The sequence below is a fragment of the Brachyistius frenatus genome, unplaced genomic scaffold (assembly GCF_029030835.1).
Source record: "Brachyistius frenatus isolate BFR_SWC_R1_liver_20210118 unplaced genomic scaffold, ASM2903083v1 Contig_9, whole genome shotgun sequence".
Lineage (NCBI taxonomy): Eukaryota > Metazoa > Chordata > Actinopteri > Embiotocidae > Brachyistius > Brachyistius frenatus.
In genome coordinates this window covers 899360-914265 of record NW_027210608.1, presented here as the reverse complement: position 1 = coordinate 914265, position 14906 = coordinate 899360, and the positions used below count along the sequence as shown (strand labels likewise).

At 41.0% G+C, this 14906-nt stretch overlaps 1 protein-coding gene across 4 annotated transcripts in view; it reads left to right on the top strand.

The window, feature by feature from the left end:
• phkb (phosphorylase kinase, beta) overlaps positions 1-14571 on the top strand; it is a 118678-nt gene extending 104107 nt beyond the window's left edge. For 3 of the 4 annotated variants that reach the window (XM_069690278.1, XM_069690280.1, XM_069690281.1), the window contains 11 exons: positions 1366-1424; positions 1848-2010; positions 3025-3106; positions 3243-3300; positions 6435-6525; positions 7685-7890; positions 8988-9122; positions 9485-9614; positions 11971-12078; positions 12285-12425; positions 12808-14571. In XM_069690278.1, coding sequence (XP_069546379.1) covers positions 1366-1424; positions 1848-2010; positions 3025-3106; positions 3243-3300; positions 6435-6525; positions 7685-7890; positions 8988-9122; positions 9485-9614; positions 11971-12078; positions 12285-12425; positions 12808-12945 — 1311 coding nt within the window. In that variant the 3' untranslated portion in view covers positions 12946-14571. Of the gene's footprint in view, positions 1-1365; positions 1425-1847; positions 2011-3024; positions 3107-3242; positions 3301-3771; positions 3863-6434; positions 6526-7684; positions 7891-8987; positions 9123-9484; positions 9615-11970; positions 12079-12284; positions 12426-12807 lie in introns of all 4 variants that reach the window. The other variant, XM_069690279.1, reaches the window with a different exon arrangement.
• The last annotated feature ends 335 nt before the right edge of the window (positions 14572-14906 follow it).

The following is a 14906-nucleotide window of genomic DNA, read 5'->3' as shown; positions in this document are numbered from 1 at the left end:
CATCTGCATAACAATGGAAGTTTATGCAGTGCTTCCTGATGACATCTCCTAATGGAAGCATGTACAAAGTAAAAAGTATCGGGCCAAACACTGAGCCTTGTGGAACTTCATAACTAACTCTTGTTTGTCTGGAAGAGTCCAAGTGGGTACGAGCACGACTTCAAAAGTCCAAGTGAATGCTGATGTTTCTCTGTAGCTGCTGGAGGAGTTAATAAACTTCTGTTTAATACAAAAAATGATTGCCTTATCGCCATTAAAAATAATTTGTCTGTGTCATGTGGGCAGCTTGATTTTGCTGAGCCAAGTGGTCAAAAATATGAATGTATCTTTAAGCAAATGTAAAATGTCTGGAAGTGAACTATGTTTGTTATTTACAGTATATATAGAATATATCATAATATCTGTATTAGACACAATACTATTACATGGTTTGTTGTCTATATTGCTTTATTTTACTGGATGCCTAGTTCATGTCTTGCCTCATGATAAGTTTATCTTATTGGGATCCTTATAACGCTTCTCACAAATGTACTGTAAACCATAAACATTGAACATGGATGATTCTCAGTTTCACTGCAGATTGAATTGGTTGCTGGATTTTGAACACAATCAATCCTCATGATGGCAGCAAGCAGGAAAATGAGGCCAAGGCAAAACTGGATTTATTTTCACAGTGGTAACTTTAACCAACTGCTTTGTTAAACTTATGACAGGTTTTCTAACTCGAACTTCTCTCAGTGTTTGTGCTGTTCAGCAGAGACTTCCTCATATGATCCTTTTTTTTTTTTTTCTTTTCTCTAAAATTCTTCCTTCTTTTGCCTATTTGCCATTCACTTCACATCTGACTCCCACAGCTTTGAAACACTTGTGCTCTTCATCATCTCATTGTTATGGGGAGCAGGATTGCTCCTCTCCTATGCCTCCTATTTTTGTTTTGGATTTGACATCAGATGGAATGGCTAATATCACATTTAGACCACAGGAGAAAGGCGAACTGCACCGTGCTCGTTACTCCTGCACAGCTCGGCTTTTAAAATACTCCAACTTTTAACATTACTTCACCGTGTTAGACATTCACTTGTTACTGCAGCCGTACACGTTTGTCAAATTTGAAACAATGAACTTTGTTCACACCTTACCACTCCATTTGATATTTGGTATGAACTGCATTATTCAAACAGTTGTTTTGTGTACCGAGTCACCCAACAAACCTCCCTCTGAGATTTATATAGCTCTGTTTCCTCCCCTCCTGCAGCTGAGTGAGCCTTTAAAGACACTTTACAAATATATTACTGTAGCCTGCACTAACAGAAGAATCACTTTACAAATCATAAAATGTGTCTTTTGTTCTCATCAACCTTTCAGACCCTGATATCCGGAGCGGTGGTGGAGCAGTTGGACTTTCTGCGTGTCAACGAGTCAGAGTAAGAGCTTCCTCTGGTCTTTACGAAGCTTTGTAGAATGTTTGATTTTGCTTTTGTCATAATCGTTGAAGTGCAGTTTAACTGGCAAATAGGCTCGATACAAAATGTTTTCAGAATTTCATTGGCACTTTAAAATGCAAAAGACAAAGTCAAATGAATAATACTGGTAATATTTTTGCTTGTTGCTTCAAATTTCAAAAGTTGCAAATGATAAAAAAAAAATTAAAATACAAAACAGCATACTGGATCTGCTGTCTGCTTACAAAAAAGTAACTGTGCACAAAGTGTAACTTCCCTGTTTCTGTGTGTGTGTGTGTGTGTGTGTGTGTGTGTGTGTGTGTGTGTGTGTGTGTGTGTGTGTGTGTGTGTGTGTGTGTGTGTGTGTGTGTGTGTGTGTGTGTGTGTGTGTGTGTGTGTGTTTAGGATCCCGCAGTTTAAGAGCTTCGAGGAGCTGGAGCTGCCGAAGCACTCCAAGGTGAGGAGACAGACAAGCACGCCCAACGCCTCCAACCTGGAGCAGCAGCCAGAGATCAGCGTGGAGGAGTGGCAGCACAAGTCCACCCAGGAGATCATCCAGAAGTTCCATGTGAGTTGGTTTTAGGAGAGAAGACAATTAATGTGAGCTTCAGACACCAGAAGTTTAAACTGCACATGCAGTAATATGAAGAGCTTTTAATGGGGTGCAGCATCATTGAATTGATCAGAGAGGCGTTAGCTGCTGCACCTTATCAAAGCTCCTCATGTTACCAGATAGTTCAAATATAGTGCAAACACATAGCAGTGTTTGCTTGAGTCATCTGATCATGAATGGGGTTTCTTGACACAATTTGATCCAAAAAAAGAAACATCTTGCAACTTAGAGTGTTTTAGAGGAAACATATGACTGTCTTCATTATCCCGTGGTAAACACTGGGAATTAGCATGACTACCACTGCATCCTTGGAGATTTTTCTATTCTTAAATCTAAACTTCAATTAGATTTCACTCGTATTTGCCATTTACGAGTCAATGCATTCCTAATTATCAACAGAGCCGTTGGTTTCTTTACAATCAGTTTAAACAACTCACAGGTCCACTTTTAGCTGGTCCACCTGCCTCCACATCAGAGGATTTCAAATGAGCTTTTCCTCATTATCTTTGTAAAAACTGACTCATTGACATAACCCACTCTAATTAAGGCCTACCTGTCTCCTATTTCATCATAACATCTTCTGACTATGTTTGAATACCTGTCCTTGAGCTTTTGTATTCACAGCTCACAGTTATTAATGGCTCTCTTCAACCTCATTCTCTTACGGAATTTAAAGATTTTACATGTTGTGTTCTGTTTGAGGAATCCAAAGCGCTTCTCTTTTTTACAGATTTGACCAACTACATGATCACATACAGTAAATACTACCACTCTGAATATCAGACTGACTAGCTTTATTAAAGGTGGTGAATGACCTGAGAGTGTTTAATGCCTATTACTATGAGTGGATAGTGTCACAGCTCTCTGTAGAGTGTTTAATAATTGAAGTTGGATAAATGTTTATGTTTATTATGTTTGTATCAGAACAGGCTCATCTTTTCATTCGTCTATATGTGTGTCGTTGTTCAGGACTCTGACTGCTTGGCCAGTCAGGCTCAGCTTGCCAGCATCCTTCTAAGGAGAGAAGGAACCGACTTCCTTGCCAAAGATGGTAGGCATAAGTTCTGCAGTCAAATATTTGTTCGGCACACTCTTTTATGAGATTTTTTAATGGAGGATAAATCTCGATATGGCTGTGCATGTCTTTATGAGGTTATGTCTTAACTTTAATGTATTTGTAATTTCAGAGAACCTGATGGATGAACTGGAGAGAATCTACAGAAGGGCTGGCACCAGAAAACTTTGGTCTGATATTCTCACACGTGCACATAAACACATACAGTTCTTACACTGATTTGCAGCCTTTCAGACTTCTGTTGCTGCATTTGTTGAGATTACGTTGCAATGAGTCCAGATTTGATTTAGTTTTTTGCCATAATGTAGTCCAGAGAGAAGATAATATCTCGATCTACAAATATAAACTCCAAGGATGCATTCAGGGCCAGTGTTGCCCTCTAAGATGCTACCATTTAGTACATCTATAATTGTATTAAGATGACTTATCAGTCATTAGAAGTCAAAGCTCTGTTGACCAGTTGTGTTGGTATTGAACGCAGTGGAGAGTTTATGTGTGGAAGTTGTATGAGATGAGCATTTTTTTTTTTTTCAATGTTCTTATTTCGGATCCCTTGAACCAAAGTCCTTGTGTCCCTGTTTGTCGTACTCACCAACCGTCCTCTAATGTTGACACTGTTATTTAATGTGGCTGAACTGTAGGCTGGCAGTGCGCCAGGCTGCTGCCATTATTGGGAAGTCTGCCAGCTCTATAGCTCCTCACATCACCACAATTCTGGTGCATGGGAAACAGGTAATGTTCGGGCAGAGATGGAGTCTAGAGCCTGCATGTCTAGTCCCGCTTAGGTGGCTAGCGAGGTGGCTAACTCGAGGTCTGTGTGAGGTTCAGCCAATCCTACCGTTAGATACTTCATAACCAGGATGTCCAAAAAAAGCTAAATATATATTGATTAAGGCTGGAACTCAAGCTAAGTGTGCAGCCAATATTTCCTTAAAAAAAATTATTTTTTAAATAAAAAATGCTTTGAATAAAATTTTGTAAAATACGTAGTTTTTTTTTTTTTTTCTTTAAATGTAAAGCTAATATTAGTCCCACATTTTACTATTCAATAGGTCTTAAAAAGAAAGATTTAACTTCTGACAATGATATTTATCTGACCAGTATTAAATCTGATAACAGTTAGTTGAATGTAGAAGTGGGGTAGTATAGCATTTTGTTAAAATTCCAATTATCCAGAGTTATTTCGAGCAAAATAGCACAGCCAAACTCACACAGCCAAACTCACACACCCAAACTCACAGCCAAACTCACACACCCAAACTCACAGCCAAACTCACACACCCAAACTCACAGCCAAACTCACACACCCAAACTCACAGCCAAACTCACACACCCAAACTCACAGCCAAACTCACAGCTAAACTCACACAGCCAAAGGTTTGGCCTGGCCAGCTGGCCGGCACCTTGATTTAGATGTGTTCAGGAGCTTGTTGTCAGTGGTGGCTTTCTCTCTCTCCATTAACCACCACAGAGGCTGGACCTGTCATTTCTGCTGTTTTGTTATTTCCTCGTATCGCCTGCTGTTTTAAGGCCTGCTGTAGACTACAAATGAAAAAAGAATTTGAATGTAACAGGTCCATTTTATCAAAGGCATCCGTTGATGCCAGCGCTTCATCATTACTGTGGGAACAGACACCACTCGCATATTCATCCTAATTAACATTAAAGATAAAGTAATGTTGCAAAGAGTGTAACTCTATGGAAGTAAAGTGAAAATACAAGACTTGAAGGACTTACATGTGCACAGTCACCCATTTAGGTGATAATTGCTTTTTAACAGTCAACCAGTTGACTTCCTTCACTTGGGCTGTTTCTCGCTCCACATACACATGCACACATGGGACACATTAATATAAGATTAAGTATTCAAGTGTCTTAGGCTTTCTTTTGCTTGAATATGTGGATTTCCAAAAGTAAGAATATGCATGACTCTGACTACAGATTTTTCTGGACGGCATTGAACAATGTTAACATTTCTCCTTTTGATCTGTGGTAACAAATCTCCCAAAATTCCTTTTTGTTTGTGGTTTGCTGCTGGCCTGACTCACAAAGAACTGACCAAATACTGTAGGTAGTTGTCACAGTTTGTAAGGCCAGTGTTTTTCATGTCCATGGTTTCATTTGTTTTTCTGCCAGGCTGACTGACGTGAATTGTTTTTTTTTTTTTTTTTAATTAATTAATAGGATTTTAGCATGAAGAAATTTGTTTATGCTGCAAAGTGAAAATAAGTCTGCAGTCTGCTTTTCAACTCGCAGGGAAATCGCATCAACATTCAGTTCAATTTGCTTTCTCATTTACCTAACATGGGGCAGGAAGTGAAGCTTGAAATAGGTTGCCCAACAAAGCATCGGTGGATTGACACCACATCAACATCATGGCTTCCAAACATTAAAGCTTTGTTGCCTTTTTAGTCATTGTGCTCAAGATGTACCTTCGTATTTCCACAGGTTTAAGCACTGACTAACTACACACACACACACACACACACACACACACACACACACACACACACACACACACACACACACACACACACACACACACACACACACACACACACACACACACACACACACACACACACACACACACACACACACACACACACACACACACACACACACACGTAATAGTTGTCCTCAGCATATAATAGGAGAAGGTTGTGTTTCAGTTTATCATATTCATGACCCCTTTAATGAAATTGAATGAAATTATTTCAATTGTTCACCGCTTCTGTGAGGATGGCTTCAACTCCATGTGTGTTGTCTATAGCAACCGTGTTTCTGGGCTACCACGTGACAAGAACCAGTTTCTGTGTGCTGATTTTCCCTCATAGGATCCCTGCAGGCAAGAGGAAGCAGCTTGAAGGCTCTTGTGAACAATGAATTTAGAAATTAGTGAACATTAAAATATTTTAGGAGAAGCCAAACTTGTATTTGGATTCTAAATAACATAATCTTAAATTATAGTGGGGGACTAGGGACACATTCTTGCTTTTTTTTTTGTTGCTTTTTTTAAAATTTTTTATCATGTTAGTGCTTTTTTTTATGCATTTTAAATATTGTTTAATCAAATATTGGAAAAGTTGCAATGATTATAAGTTGATTTTCTACTTTACATTGATGCTATTCATACCACACATCGACTAAATCCTGCACTCTACTGAGCCTGCAGTGAAGTAGAGGAATTTGCTCCTCAGCCCTGAATTATATATGAACAAAAATAATGCATTTTGTTAAAGTGGTAGCTGTTAACTGTTACTTGTCATGATGTCAAAAATGTTTCTGTCTTTTCGTCCACTAGGTCTGTTGTCCGTCTTGCTGCCAGTCTCTTAACTAAGCTAGTGGACAGCCTTGCCCCCAGTATTACTAGTGTTTTAGTGCATGGCAAGCAGGTAAGTGGACACACAGAGAGCAGGGCCTGTCCTTATGTTATATATACATATATATATATATATGACACAATGTTGGAGGCATGTTGGATCAAGCATTTTAATGTTCACTGATTAGAAAAGAAATTGGTAAAATGTGACTATAAGCTCCTCATCCTGCCATCCTATGGGAACTGCTTAAGCCAGTGGCATGCTCACGTCCCTCATCACAGCTCACCTCCATTGTGTGTGCATCCAAGCCGTAGTTGTAGCAAGGCTGCCGGTGTGACCATTGTAGAATGCTAATGTGCACCGTGTCCACGTGTCTAGACACACTCCGTGTGCCGATTGATATATTGTGACCCGTGAATTGGGCCGATGCCCCCCCACCCCCCCACCCCACCCCCCCGTGCTGGATGAGTTTCGGTGCATCCTTTCCTGTCAAGTGTTACTCGGAGATTAGCCTCCTCTCAAGAGTGTCAGTTATCTCGCCTCATTTTTACCCTTCTGAACAGTTTTAGGCATTTCATTATGCTGAAGTAGCTCAAGGTGTGAATCTGCATATAGATTGCCTACCGGAGGGAATGCTCCTCTCAACATGATTGGAAAAGCTGATTTAAAATTTGAGACGGCTGTGTTCCTCTGCTTACAATAACAGCTCAAACATTCCCCGTTTAAGTCAATTCTGACTCAAGTTTTGATTATATTTCCTGTCGTTATCGAAATCCAACAAAGCGTTCGCCTTGAATTCAAAGTTGGTCATTCCCAAACTTTATTTCCAGCTCCGGGCTTCTCTCTGCTCAGTTAGACTCACTTTACATGTAAGGATGACTGATACGTCTAAGTGCTGGATCTCATCAGCTGAAGGCAAGGGTGAAAGTGTGTCCTGTCATCAAGGAGATTGCCGGTGTAATTTTAATGTGATGGCTTCAGAAGAAACAAATACAAAAGTGCAATCTGGAGATCTGTCATTTTTCCCTTCTCACTTTTTATGTGACTCTGGGAGAGGAGGCCAATTTTAGAGAGATTGGAACAAAGACACTTGTCAGAATTTTGAAGCTTTTCTGTGTGTGTGTGTGTGTGTGTGTGTGTGTGTGTGTGTGTGTGCGTGCGTGCGTGCGTGCGTGCGTGCGTGCGTGCGCGCGCTCACACTGCTGCTACTGCTGCTGCCTGTGATTACCAGGTGACCCTCGGTCTATTCGGGCATGAAGAGGAGGTGATCTCTAACCCGCTGTCGCCGGGGGTGATCCAGGGCATCATCTTCAGCAAGTGCTCGCCTCACGGTGGGGAGCGGGAGGCTGTTCTGCAGCAGGAGCTGGTCATCCACATCGGATGGATTATCTCCAACAACCCTGAGCTGTTCAGCGGCATGCTCAAGATCAGAGTCGGGTAGGACAAAGTTGGGCTCTGGGTGATTGCAGTGGTGGCCTTACAACTCTTGTGCACTGATTCACACAGGATGGGCTCATGCAGTATGCACACTTTGCTGTGATTTCCTTAGGTTAGCCACAATGTAGGACTCTTAACTATTAGAATTCAGTTCCATAAGACCTGTTATGCAGTCATGTAATCTCTTTTTAGCTATTTAAAGCTGTAGTACTGGACATTTGTTAGATTCAAGCCAAACAAGGTCACACAACACTGATTAAACCTACCACCACCTCTCTGTAGTTCACATAGTACAGAATGTTTAACTGTGGTGTCTGGTGAGACATTCAGATGAATGCACACTGAGCATGCTCTATAGGAAGAACATATGCAGCAGAGACTTCCAAAATTCCAGTTTAGTCCTCTTCCTCATTTAAATGCAATTAAAATAATTCAATCATGCGGCTGTTCAATTTTTGCAATTACTCTCACCGGCAGTAAGGGAGAAAAAGTTCGTCACTGCAGGTTTGACTATTTTAAACATGTATAAATGCCTCTCAGCAGAGCTGGATAGCAGGGGCAGGTGGTATTGTAACTAAGTTAGGAAGCAGTCTGTGGAAATGGTGTCTCTTAGGGGAAACACCCTGAGATTAGTAGCTGGTATCTGTCTCCTTGTTTTGTTTCAATCAATGATGATCTGTATGAGTGCAAAAATCGAATTCACACTTCCAAGTGCGATCCTCTGTGGATTACTAACGGAGGAGGATATGGCACCGCCAATCAGCTGCTAGAAAAACTGTGCCAGTGGTCAACCGCAGAGCCGCAACCAAAAAGTCCCCAATGGACCAAAAAGCATTTTCCCCATTGAACATTGTTGTAAAAGAGATATCTGCAAAAATAAATGTTACTCGAGAAATGGCAGGTGTAAATTGCTCTCATAGTGCATGTGAGCTGTACTGCGTTCAGTGCTGTGGTCAACGTGTGTGTGTGTGTGTGTGTGTGTGTGTGTGTGTGTGTGTGTGTGTGTGTGTGTGTGTGTGTGTGTGTGTGTGTGTGTGTGTGTGTGTGTGTGTGTGTGTGTGTGTGTGTGTGTGTGTGTGTATCGTGTGGATCTCCAGGTGGATCGTTCAGGCCATGAAACATGAACTGAAGATCCGAGCAGGAGATATGCTATCCCAGGACATCTACCAGCTCTCCCCCAGCGACATCAAGCAGCTCCTGCTGGACGTCCTGCAGCCGCAGTACACCGGCAGGTACTCGCGCACACACTCACACACAAATGCACGCACTATCAAAAACATTATCCATGCTCAATCCTTACAATGCACAAATCTGGCTTTGAAGACACAATGTCTTTATCTTAATGTATTCGCTTCTTGTATAATCTTTTTAGTTTTAATTATTTTATCTTCTGTCTTGTCGACGTTCATATCTCATTATCTGCTGCTGCCACAACCCAATTTCCCCCTGGGATTTATTAAAGTTTCATCTTATCTCATCTAATCTAACACAGGCTGACTCATACACACTTCTCCTGCAGCACAACAGCGACCGTCATAATATTTCTCCTGATACGAAGGCTCAGTTCAGCAGTTTCTCCCCGCTATCGCCGCAGGTCCTGGCTGAACAGGCGTCAGATCGATGGCTCTCTGAACAGGACCCCTCTGGGCTTTTATGATCGTGTGTGGCAGATCCTGGAGAGGACCCCCAACGGTATCCTGGTGGCCGGGACTCACCTCCCACAGGTAACCTCCTCCCCTTACAGTGCTACGGGATGAGTACTCTGACCCATGTTGGTTAAAGGTGACAGTGTACAGTGTGCTGCTGAAAAAACAGCTGTACGTCATAGAAACCTTTGTGGCAGTTTTGTTTTAGCTTTACGTTTTAATGTCTTTTAAAGAATACCTGATTATCACTCAAAATATTACTCCCATTTATTGATTGGTTAATTTAGTGGCGACAGTGTCTGGACTAGATATACAACAAGTGACTAAGATACCATAATGGAAGCTGTGCTAATAAACCTTTATTTTATCGTTTTTAACCTAATCAATTTAATAGTACCTCCACTGAATATGAAAACTCTTGTGCTGTGTGACATACTTCCCTTAGTACACGAACAAATAGTGCTCTTCCATGTGAGGACTCTTACTTGCGTAGTTCAGGAATTTCCACATGGTAGTGTCGTTTCAAATCACCCACAGCAGTTCTGCACTGACTGGAAATAACCTCAGCATGTCGATACATCACCCACCAAAATATCTGCAGCTTTAATTATTTTACCCAGAAATTGACGTGTTTTCGTGCCCTCTGTTTAACACAATGATGACATCTGTCCAGCAGCAGTTGTGAAAAAGAAACACTTTTATGTGGTGTTCAGGAAGAGCTGCAGCTTCCTCAGACACTTTAATTTGAAAATTCCTTACGCCAGTGGCTCCGCCCCTTCCTCTAACGGAGCCAAGATGGCGACCGTTTAGGGTGGAAATTGTCCAGCATTTCACACTTCTTTTTTGAATTGTTTTGAGTGCATCATCCTGGTATTTGTAGTGCACTAAATGGCTCAGTATTGACAGCGTGAACGCACTTCTTCTCTCAAAATAGTGAGAGTAAGTATGTCAGTACGCCATCTGGAACACAGCATTTTTATGTGATCTGTGACATTTTGACATGTCACTGATGGAAAATCAAAAGTGTAAATTAAATTAAAAAAAGATTGCTGAATTCCATGTAGCTGCTTCAGCTTCAGGCTCTTGGTATTGTGCTTGCTGGCTAACAGTTACTGTCAAGTCGTCACTGTTTACTTGGACTGTCGGTTCACCCATCTACTTTTCCCTATTTATCAGTCAGCCAATACTGATGGAGATTTTGGCTCTTCCTATTCATCACCACTTTGTGTACAACTGATAATCCCATTTAAAGCTTTCACCACATTTGACTGTGGGATTGTTCGCAGATATTAGTGTACGTGCCACCATCACTACTTTTTTTGTTCTATTGATTTGGATTGTTTGAGTGCACCATATGTTTCATTCAAACACTGAAATAAAATAAATTAGAGTACATACATTAAACAGGAGGTCATTTATAACAGCTTGAAACCGCTGAATAAGGGTTCAACTTAAAGGCCTCCTGTGTTTCCATGGAGATGAACTGCAGTTTCTGACCCTGTGACTCATTTCAAAGTATTTCCTGGAGAGATCTGGATGCTGGCAACTTATGCATATGAATTATGTAGGAGGCAGAATGCATGTTGTCAGAATACAAAATACAATATTCAATCAGTGTCACACCCTCAGCTGAGGATCCTCACAGCACAGATGAACAGAAACCAATGTTTGCTGGTAGTCTTTCAGATCAATACAAATCTAAATTATTCAGCCTCCTCATATTCTGCATGTGCAATATCAAACCTTACTACATCAGTTTATACAATAAAAATACGTGGCACACAATTATTTTTTTGTCCTGTATATTAGGTTGTATTTTTTTACATTGACACGTCCATGTCTCTGAGGGTTGTGGGTAATTTCCCTGGTGAAATCCCCTGAAGTCTGCTCGAGGTCCCATGAGGAATTGATGAAACCTGAAAACCTTCAGTGCTCATGGACTCCTGGGAACAAGCCTCACGAGTCTGGGGAAGTCTGCACGTGTGCCACAATTCAGCCACAATGTGTGCTGTGAAAAATGTCTTCCAGCTGTTTTTTCATTGGTCAATGGGTTTAGTTCATAGTATTTGTTCTCAGTGGTATATTCTTAGGTTTTTCCAAGTTATTTGCTATTTCTCCACATCTCCCTTAATTCTAAAGCATCATGTGAGTACATTGTAAACGTGGTTCTCTGAGTGAAGAGACTGTCTCCACCCTGTTACATATTTCATATGTACGAGTTGGAGAGACAGTCTCAAGATGAGAGAACGTGTGGTTATATTTTAACCTTGGTTCTCTGAGTGAAGAGATCGTCTCGAGACGATGAAAAAAAACTCCAGCAGCACATAATTGGAATTTGTTATACTGTTAGTACCCTGATAGGTAAAGCAGTGATACAGTTTGAGCATTTTTCAACTCTTCAACCACATTTGTTCCTCTGTCCATCTCCCTGCAGCAACCTACACTGTCCGACATGACCATGTATGAGATGAACTTCTCCCTGCTGGTGGAGGACACACTGAAGAACATCGTGCTGCCTGAGTACAGACAGATCATGGTGGAGGTAAACAGGCCCATCCACCAACACCACCAGATAGAGCAGAATCTAAATAAATGAAGCTACTTTAAATCAAATTATATGGATTTTAATCAGAATGATGAGATTCCATGTGATTATATTTAGATTTCGTTGAGATCTTTAAAAGAGATTACAGTCTTCTTAATTGCTGTAAATATTTTCCTCTCATCCTTTCTCTGCCATGTGAGCAGTTGCTGATGATGGTGTCCATCGTGCTGGAGAGAAACCCGGAGCTTGAGTTCAGTGACAAGGTGGACCTGGACGGTCTGGTGAAGGAAGCCTTTCAGGATTTCCAGAGAGATCACAGCCGCTCTGAAGGGAAGGAGAAACAGGTAGCGTGGCTTCCCTTCCGGCTGTCAGGTTAAACTGTATTATTACCATTTTCTTCTTGAACACGACTGGAGCGTCTGCTGCTAAATTATAACATCACCTCTCTAAATTGATGTTCTGAAAAACTCAGCTCTTCTGCTCCAGCAATACGCTGATAATTTAACTAAAGGGTTGGTGTAATTAAATGTGGTTAAAAGGCTACGGCTGCCATTTTCCAATTCATTAGAGCCTTATTGGATTCGTGAGATTTAATCCTGTTAGGATGTTTTTCTTCATGGCATCTAATTCTCACACAGCTTTATTTATACTTGCACTCATTGGTAACTTATGGGCACTTTTTTAAACAGATGTTTCATCATCTGTCCCTCACTGTGTTTGCCCCAGGATGACATGGAGGCCTTCTACAACACACCAGCAGTGGGAAAGCGAGGCACCTCCAGCTACCTGACCAAGGCTGTTATGATCCAGTTGCTGCAGGGGGACATCAGGCCCTGCAAGGACGACCCGTGCTCTGTTAGTTAGATTTACAGCGCTGTTAACCCCTAATCCCAGCCAGCTGCAGTGTCGTCATCACATGGTCCGGTGAGGCTCCCTCACATGTATTCTGAAGATAACCTCTGACCTCTCCAATCCCTCTTAGCAGGACTCTGCTCACCCTGGCAAGCTACATTTTAGAAGCTGCAAACAGAAGCTAAAATAGATTAGCATTGCTGCAGAGCTTCATTTTTCATTTTTAAAACAGCTAATCATTTGGGATAATACTCACAGTATCAGGGTTTTTGTTTTGTTTTCTACACCTCTTTCTTTTGCCAGAGTTCAGAAACCCAACTCTGCTTCTTCAAATTAAGATTTGAAGATTACTTGGCATGTCAAAATGCCTCGTAACCTGCTGATGTCACCACATAACTAACTAGTTGTGTCTGGATGTTGAGGATCAGCATGTCTGCACTGTTTGCTCTTAACTCAAAATGGCACTTGCCTTTCTAGCAGCTAACAACTTTATTCATAAAAAGTAAGAAAAATAAAAACATATATGAATAAATGAATGAAAATTGAAGAAATCGCACTGGTAGTATTGGCTTTGGGGTTAGCTGAGCTTAGCTTAAAATGAAAATAGAAAATAAGGGAACCGACCAGCTTGGCTTGAAGGTAAAAGAGCAAAGCTAACTCACTCAGCTGCTGCAGCTCCCTGTTTTATAACACAGATATCACGTAAACCTCTAAGAAAGAAAAATACTCTTCCCTAAAATATTGAGCTCTTTCTTTATTTTTTTGATGTTGCTCAGAAATCTGTTTTTAATGTTGTGTGTTTTTGCTATCAGGTATTTAAAGAATAACACCACTGTGAACTGAACCAGGCTCAGATGTAACAGTTCAATCTATATATCATATGTCACCTGTAGCTGTTACATAACAATTTCAAGTACAAGGTCATATTGTATTTTGTGAAATGTGGTTTTCAGTGGTGCATTTGGCTCCCAGGGACTTAAGGAGCAGTGAATTCTGGTTTCTATTTAATGTCATTTATAAAAAATGAATGTAGGAATCTTCATCAAAATGCAGCTTGGCATCGTAAACCTCCATCCAACTATCTGTGGGTGTTCGAACCAATGCACATAACATAAAGAATTGGATTTTTAGTAGCTTATACAGCACAGTATTCTGCTCATAATATATATATATATATATATATGTCAGAGTTGGGTGCCTGTTTGTACTGTGTCGAGTTTCTCTCAGAAGAACACTGTGTCCTCTTTACCTCTGTGCATGAGTCTGCCGCATGACAATTGTCTGCCATAACCATTGTGAGGGTTTCTCTGACTGTTATAAGCTACAAAATGGAGTTTTTGAGAGGTCTGTTGTGCATAATAGGCTCTGCATGACAATGGCAACAGCTCATCTGAAGTCCTGGGTCTGAGCACCCTTTAGGATGAAAGATTCCCTCTGACTTATTTTAAAGTGTGCCTCTGAATATCATCACTGTGATGAATCTGCCCAACCTTGTCACGGTGTATTTGAGCGTGTGTGTGTGTGTGTGTGTGTGTGTGTGTGTGTGTGTGTGTGTGTGTGTGTGTGTGTGTGTGTGTGTGTGTGTGTGTGTGTGTGTGTGTGTGTGTGTGTGTGTGTGTGTGTGTGTGTGTGTGAGGGTGAGTGTGGTTTGCCCTTGTCATTCAAAAGAGGTATTTTTAAATCAGAAATTTTATTTCAAAGAATAAAATGTTGGACACTTCTTGTCAGCTTTATAAACTGTATTTGTGAATGAATAAATTAGTGGCACCCCCCCTCCCCCCCATTTTTTTTCCTACTCTACAATATGTGAATATGAAAACAGACTATTACTTCACATGAAGCTAAAATACCTTGTTCCACGAATACAACTGCAGCAGAAACGGAGCGTGACTGCGACGCCCCCGAGGGGTGTGTTTGCCGTTGTATCGGATCCTCCCAGTTATGCCAACTCATGTTGCTTGAACCCCTTATCA